Source organism: Ambystoma mexicanum, chromosome 11 (genome assembly GCF_040938575.1).
Source record: "Ambystoma mexicanum isolate Mex_15411 chromosome 11, UKY_AmexF1_1, whole genome shotgun sequence".
Lineage (NCBI taxonomy): Eukaryota > Metazoa > Chordata > Amphibia > Caudata > Ambystomatidae > Ambystoma > Ambystoma mexicanum.
Genome location: NC_090934.1, coordinates 206,912,321 through 206,920,702, shown reverse-complemented (window position 1 = coordinate 206,920,702; position 8,382 = coordinate 206,912,321). Strand labels below are relative to the sequence as shown.

Sequence of the window (8,382 nt, the reverse complement as noted above, 5' to 3'; positions counted from 1 at the left end):
GGTGCTGTAGTGGAAAGGCCAAAGATCGGCCTGGTAAAGTGTTTAATCTACGTCTTTGGCACAGGCCAAGATCTCCACAGCAGTAGGGTTGACACCGACACAAGGGAACAGAACAAGTGTCATGCCATCAAGAGTATAGCATACATGGTATCCTTTCCATTTACCAAGTAATAAAAAATATGCAGGGATTGACATTTCATGAACACGTATCCCACTGCAATCTATATTAGGGGACACGGATTATCCCAATATTGTTCAAGGCGGCCTCCGTTACATTTCCTAAAATGCGATAACCCAGATAGTCCAGCTGTGGGTAATGCAAGGCAGCTGAGCCATTTAAGCGGGCAAATTATATTTTTATAACACCAATCACTAAAATAGATCTCAAAAGGAGGGCGCAACAAAAACATTGGGAAATTAGGCTTTAAGCAGGATAAGCGCGCAATCAACAGGGCGTTGCTCGTAGCAACGCCTAATACAAACGCACATGCCAAAGTCGTTAGCTTAGCCTTAACGTGATCCAGCGGAAGGAGCAGATATGGTCACTCACTTGTTATGCCATGTAACCAACAGCTACAATTACTTCAAACAACTTACTATACACCGAGAGGGCAAGTTTGAAGTTGCCCCATGCAAGAGCATGTTAAGACGATGGGCAGTGAATTGGTAGACAAACGCCCTCACCCACAGGCTTGCATGTGCGTATCCCATCGCACGCCTGGCTATGACGGCCTCAAAAAGATACGAAAAATTGCACCTTCTGGAATGAGTATACTAGTGAATTGACTACATAGATAAAATAATCCCAGTTTAGCAAAGCGTACTACTAAGGGGGCGTGGCATGCAAATATAGCAGGGCTCTAAATAGCACCTCAATATGAGCGGGGAGGATTTAGCAACATGCATATTAGTTGAATAATGATTCGTGAACATGGCATGACTTTCCAAGCCAAACAGTATCCAAGCTTTATTGATGATCCTTCTCAAACAATCGTGGCAATTCAGGCAGGACATGGGCTACAATTTACAACATCACAAACCACCCTCCCCTCCCACCCCCCTGGACTAGCAAACAAAGTTAGTATTCATCAATAAAAATAAAAAAATCTTTAATAGGGAAATAAGGGCGGACATTCACATTTGTTTTGACAACAGTTCACAGGTCTGCCCCGAGGAAACCATTTAAAACTGCAGAATTTGACTTGAGCCACAATAAAAATTCATGTTGCCATCAGCAATTACAAAGATGTTTGAGCCTTTGTTCGAGCATGCACACTGCCAACCCAGAAACCACACCCCCTTCTCAACCATCACCCCAAAAGGCAAGGTCACATCTTTCTTAAATAGCTGCCCTAATAACACGAGAAAGGTCTATGCAAGACGGACGGGATAAATGGGGTACACGTCTGCAGTTCAAATCCAACGAGTCGCTTAAATCACAGACAACACGGGCAACAATGTAAAAAACCGTATTCATGTATTATCCGCACACGTTTAATTTGAGCCGCTAGTTTGTCCGGAGTAAAACGGCCCTTTAGAACAAGTTCTGCTAAACAGTTAATGACAGAACACTCAGCCCCTCCCCAAACAAAGCATTTTGTGCTAACATAGCTTAAAAAAAAGTAAAACAAAATTCTGCATCTTATAAAACCTGATAAAAAATAGTATTTCAAACTGTACAGTCACCAGAAGTACACAGTTATCAAAAATTCACACATTTCACTTTGCATCTCCAGCTCCTTCCGCTTTCTGTGCCTAGTGGGAGGGAAAAAAAATGCTTCATTAAATATACATCATCAAGCAAGCCTTTCTTCCAACCCCTTTACCTACATAGAGGATCAACTAAACCGTTCTTACAGACCCTTTTCCCATTTAGACCATTAATAACTGCTCAACTTTTTCCATCTTCAGTAGCCCGCAAAACAAAATGGCCTACTCTTCACGGAGGGGTTAGGAGTATTTCACATTGTATGTATCGAAGCATAACGCACTACCTAAAAGAATAGAACTATGTTCTGCCAACCAACTGATACAACGAAGTCAAATGAACGGGTTAAGTAAATGAGAGCAACGAACCTGATCAGTTTTAGCATCTCCGTTTTCTGCTGGGTTGCTAGCTTCTTTACTGTCCTTCCCCTTCTTCCCTTTGGGCTGTTTATCTGCCTTCTGTGTAAGAAATAATTAAAACGAAAATGAGAACTAGGTCGAGATTTTTTTTTATCGTTTAAATGGCTGCATCAGAGTTGTAGACAGCCACCGAAGGCAACCTTCCATAAAACAGCTAAAGGACAACTCACCTTTGGGGCTGCCTTTTTAGGTTTGGGCTCTACTTTAGGAGGGGCGGGTTTCTGGAAGGAAATTAATGCGCATTAGTCTACAAACCAACGTTTTCATATTTAAAATGCAGATTATAAGCGATGTAGATAATTCAACGAAAATAGTCCATAGTATGGCGTGTTAAAGGATAAAGATTAAACTAACGGATAGCAGATGGGACCCACATGCACTCGACGGACATTAAACTGGCTATAAATAAAGGTTTTACTTACTGCCGATAACCGTGCCGACCGCCTCTGTGGCTGAAAGTAGGAAAAAATAGTTAGCAGCGAATGAAAACAGTTCACTAAACGCCAATGTTTCGTTTTTCTCCATTAGAAAGCAGCGTACAATAAATATACCAGTATCTCTATAGAAACAAAATGCCAACATATATTTTATTTTCCCCCCGACAAGTGCCCACCCAATGTTGATGAAAAAAAACTATTAAGAGAAACTAAGCAAAGAAACGTGCGTAACATTAATACCACTAAATCGTTTCTAGCCATGGAGACCTAACCACTGCACACAACTTACCTCGTCTCTCCCCTTGGACGCCTTAGCATCTCCGTCAGCCTATGAAAATAAAGATTCAAAGTTACTACCGCGAAACAACAAATCAGCGCGCTGCACAAACTCAACATGGCCGTCCATAATCACGCCCAGGCGGCACAGAGATTGCACGCCGTCATAGACCCGCCCACAGCGACACGACCGTTAGCAGTCTTTTTGGCGGTAACCCCGCCCATTTGCCTTCGCGCGCTTTCAGTCTGAAAACAAGGTTTGTGACTAACCCTCTCACAATCCGAGTAGAGCTCAGTTAATTGCGGGATACCCGCCGCTTCTTTGAGAGCATAGTCCAGGGAGATTCTCCCGGCGTAACTCTTAACGCGCTAATACATAACGAACAACAAATATAGACGGCGGCGCGAGAGCGCCGCTCGCAATCCTGCCTTCAGGAACTAATGGTGCGCGTACTTGCGGCGGTGTATTACCCCCATTGTCTTCGCCCAAAACATGTCCGAGGTAACACAAGCAAAAAAAATTTAAAACTCAACATGTCATCCCTCCCTCTAGCAAAGACCGCATTCCGTGCAGTCGACAAACACAATTTTCAAAAAATCTCCCATCATGGCGTCTCAACAGAGCGCGTACCTCAAGACCGAATAGCATCATTTAGTCCCACGACGTCGCTCAACTAGAAGGGGCCTAATCATTCTATTTCATTTTAATAGCGATTTTACGATCACTAGTTTGAAATTACGAGCATATATATATTCCCATAGTCTAGCGTACGGATTATTTTTTTTTTTTTGAAGGGGTGCTCAAAATTCCGGACTGCATCACGCACACACGCGAATCCGTGATCACTCACTCCTTGAAATTGCTTTGGGGCGCGCTATTTGCTTACCTTTCGCTTGGGCATGGTTAAGTTGCAGCGAGAAACAACGACCGAATAAGGCAAGCAGCTGTGTGGAATGGTTTAAATTCGTGAGGTGTATAACTTTTATAGAAATGGAAGACCTCCGGGAACCGGTTAAAACCGGATCCAGCGTCAAGTCTCAAATGTCGATTGGTCCTACGCTAGTCACGTGGAAGTAAGCACGCTCCGGCTGAGGCTCGTTCTTCGCAAGGTGGGCGGGTATTGGTGGAAAGGAGGCGGCTGCGTGACAAAACAACGCGAGGGGGTCTTGACAGGGACAGCTGCGCAGCACGCAGGCGCGCTCTACACTACGCCTTGTTGCGCGACCCCGCTTTATTTGAATGTATACAGTGGCAGTTGTTCTTCCAGCTTTGTAGTGAAGCGCGGGAAAAGGCTTTAGCGCGCGCCCGTGGCAGTGTCCCTGAGCGCTTTGTTTTGATTCGTATAGGAAAGCGCGGTAGAGCAGAAATGCCGGGGGAGGGGCACAAGAAAATAACTTGGCTTTACCCAGCACAGGCCGTCTACGTTTTCCGCGCAGGAGCCGCCTGCCTTTTGGGGCAGTAGTGTGTCTGTCCCTATACCTGCTTTTTAATGGAATGTTAACAATGTACTACCGCGCGCATCACACCGACCCTGGGTGTTCCAGGCGAGGGCCGACGTGCAACGTGTCTTTGTAAATTTCACACAGCCATCTTTCTCATAGACGTAAAGATCGAACACTTATAAACGCGACGCTTTAGGATGCACGCGAAACTGACCCGTGAATCGGTCAAACTTGGTTCCGAAAGTACATGTATCCCCAGTACACAAAGCTCACACAGACTCCTGTGTTCGACAGATCTTCGCTCTGCTCCTCTGGTTTTCATGGCTTATGTGCTCGCCCTGTTCAGTGTTTGTTTAAAAGGACTGCGCCTCATATCCTGTGCTTATTGAGAGTAATGATTTTTATTTTTCCCTAAAATACCCCATTTTGACGCCCAATAGCTTTTGCTGTAAACTGTTGACATACCATTGTGTGCCACGTTGTATAGAGTCAGGTTTATGCTATTTAGAAGATTTGTTTAATATTGAAGGATATTATTTAATATATTAAATTTAATATATTTAATATTTTTTGTTTGAGAAATCGCTGTTACGACCTTCTGTTGTAATCTTAGTATGTGACTTTGGTTACAATGACTGGTGTCCATAGTCATGCCCAAGTAAATGTATTGACTCGCCACCTTAATTTTTACCTCCCGGACAGCCCAATTGATTGTATTGCGAGTTGTCTTTTTCGGGGCGTACATGAGGATTTTGGTTTTCTCCAAGTTAATACTTCGGTTATTGTTTTGAATGTATTGAGATAAAATAGTTAATACGTTTTGAAAACCTATTGGGCTTTTAGAACAAAGCACAAGGTCATCTGCATACAACAAGGCTGCCATGGACCTACCACCCAATTTTGCGCTTCTGTTATCTCATTGATGAAAATCTCTTTGATGTCACGAATAAAAAACAGAGCTGAGGCCATTATGCACCCCTTTTTTAAGCCTCTAGCAGTTCTTATCGCTGGTGAAAAGAGTCCTTTTTTAAAAAAATGTGTATTAGCTGAATTTAATCAACCTGAAAGGAGTCCTATCATTGAGTCTAATCTGTATTGAAGTGTCAGAATGTAGTGCAAAGATGATATCTTTCAATGTAGGTGGACATTTTGCTAATGACAATTTATTCATTAATAGAGGTCGGGAGACTGAGTCGAATGCAGCGTTAAAATCAACAAATGCCAAATATAATGGCTGTTTACTGACTCTAGCTTGGCTTTTGATTGCGCTTATGCATGTCAGGTTAATAGAGGTGCCCATACCTCGCACAAACCCAGTTTGATTAGGGTCACGTTTCCCACACGTTTTTGATCAGGAATTGAACTCCTTCAGAACTATCCTTGTGAATATCTTGCCCGGTGCATCCAACAGGGCGATAGGCCTATAATTACTTGGTTTAGACCTATCGCACTTTTTAAATATGGGCACAACTATTGACGTGCGCCAAGAGTCAGGTAGGCTTCTATTAAATACTTAGGATCTGAATATTCTGTCCAGAATGTTGGCCCAAAGAGTTGGATTTGCTTTAAACATAAAATTGCTTAAGCCATCAGGGCCTGCTGCTCTAGATTTACTTGAGCGCATGATTAGTTCTTCTAAAAGTGTAGGGGAGAACTCCAAGTCCCATGAGCTGGCTTCTGGAAATGCATAGATTGAATTTGCCAGAACTTTATCACTGTAAAGTTCAGAAAAGGGGTGTATCCATTGCCACTCCATGACACCATTGATCTGACAGAGAGTTTGTCTGTCGTGTTCTGCATTGTTTAGTAAAGCCCACATTTCCGAGGTGCTTTTATTTTGTAAGGTTCGCAACATGCATTCACTGTCTGCTTGAAATAATAAGGCCGCTCTTCCGCGAATCCAATTTTTGTATTTATTCTTTGCTCTTTTAATGGCTAACAGCTGATCTTTGATCGGAAGTAGTCGAATCGCTCTTATTTCATTTTTACAAAGTTTCACTACAGGGTCAAATTGGTGTTTGTGGCAAAATGCATTATATCATTTGTTCTAAATACAGTTCTGTATTTACTCATGACGGTAACATATGACGGGCTGCTGATCTTTGCTTGTGTTTTTAAGTCATGTTCCAACAAGTGTAAGTTCCTTCTCCGTCCATCTGAATCGAGTCTTCGCATTGTTGATGATTAAATTCTGCTTCATGTTTTTAGGGATGTAAATTGGCTGTTGTAATTGCCATGGCCATGTCATGGAAAGCAGGTGGTGATCAATGTTTGATGCACAATCTTGAACACATTGACCAGATTAAACAGGTGGTAGTCCATATATATGAAGTCAATGATGTTACCTGTAAGTCCACGATGCCAGGTGTTTTGAGGTGGTACATCCCCTGGAAGGGCTCCATTCCGTAATCTAAAATTTCTGTCAGCCATGAACGTGACCCACTTCTCAACTTAGATGTATCTTGATTTATTCCGATCAGAGATGCAGTTCAAATTAATGTCACCTACAAGTTTGGTAGCCGAAACATCTTTAGATGCCAATATCAAGTCCAGAAGTTGTGTTAGTTCTCCATAAAATGCATCATCTGTGATGGCCACTGGATTTCGGTACATATTAATTAGTGCAAAGACCGATTTCTGTAATTTGATCTTGACCATTAATAAGACATTTTTGGGAGCAGCCCATGGTTCAATGCTCAAGCCACTGCTTTGGTTAACAGCTACCAGTAAACCTGACGTAGGTCTACCTCTAGATCCCCTGACTGCTGGCAGCAGAACTACGTCGTGATTATTCCAGAATGGATCAGTTGTCAGCCATGTTTCCTGTAGTGCTACTATATCATAATCCTCAAGGCAATTGCTTTTTTCCATTTGTAGTTGGCAATGCCCATGGGTATTCCATGAGGCTAGGCTGATGTCCTGTACACAAGATGTCAACTGTTATGCTTGGGTTTCATCGTTGCAAACTGGTGTTTGCTTCTGTTGATATATTTGAGTGACATACTTGTTCCTTGAGCTTGTTTGTTCATCTAATTGTACTTGGCATGAGGATCCTGTGCTATGATAAATCCTAACTTAAATATATCCATCTTTGAATTCCACAACGCATTGAGCACCACCCTTGATGGAATCCATAAGCGTACTATTGAGAGATCTTCATCAGACAGAAATTCAATCTGATCGATGTCTGTTGTTGCTATATCTTCTAGTTCTGGAATTTCTCCACAAATGTTCAATACACTCGTCCGACACAGATCAAACTTTGAATATGGAGCTGCACGACATTTCATTATAAGGGAATATCTTTGTTCTGTAGTTTTGTTCTTAAGATCTTTATTGCTCAATGGATTTGGATTATGCAATGGAGGTTCCATATTGAATCGCTGTTTGGAATTCGATGTCTGTATGTCGATTTCTTTATAAGATTTTAAATCAGTTCTATTGTCCTGACCACTTTTGATTCCTTGGGGTATGTCATTGTTTGTGATTGTTAATTATCTTTCATTAGTAGTTTTCTCTACTGTGTTCTTCAAGATATTTTGTTTAAAATATGCATCCATCCCTTGATGGAATCCATAAGCGTACTATTGAGAGATCTTCATCAGACAGAAATTCAATCTGATCGATGTCTGTCGTTGCTATATCTTCTAGTTCTGGAATTTCTCCACAAATGTTCAATACACTCGTCCGACACAGATCAAACTTTGAATATGGAGCTGCACGACATTTCATTATAAGGGAATATCTTTGTTCTGTAGTTTTGTTCTTAAGATCTTTATTGCTCAATGGATTTGGATTATGCAATGGAGGTTCCATATTGAATCGCTGTTTGGAATTCGATGTCTGTATGTCGATTTCTTTATAAGATTTTAAATCGGTTCTATTGTCCTGACCACTTTTGATTCCTTGGGGTATGTCATTGTTTGTGATTGTTAATTATCTTTCATTAGTAGTTTTCTCTACTGTGTTCTTCAAGATATTTTGTTTAAAATATGCATCCAGACACGACATGATTGATAATTCAATCGTGTATGTTCTTCAGATGAATTGAAGGTGGGCTTGGTAGCAATCTGTTGTTTCGGTTTTCTAACTGGTGAGG

General features: G+C 41.7%; 1 protein-coding gene across 1 annotated transcript; it reads right to left on the bottom strand.

Annotated features, from left to right (window-relative positions):
- Positions 1-937: 937 nt before the first annotated feature.
- HMGN2 (high mobility group nucleosomal binding domain 2) lies at positions 938-3,998 on the bottom strand. Its single transcript, XM_069622860.1, has 6 exons — positions 3,728-3,998; positions 2,854-2,892; positions 2,550-2,579; positions 2,298-2,348; positions 2,077-2,166; positions 938-1,755 (listed from the first exon to the last, which is right to left on the bottom strand). Exons 1-6 carry the CDS (start codon positions 3,740-3,742, stop codon positions 1,720-1,722), a joined length of 261 nt encoding a protein of 86 aa, XP_069478961.1. The 5' UTR covers positions 3,743-3,998; the 3' UTR covers positions 938-1,719.
- Positions 3,999-8,382: the final 4,384 nt, after the last annotated feature.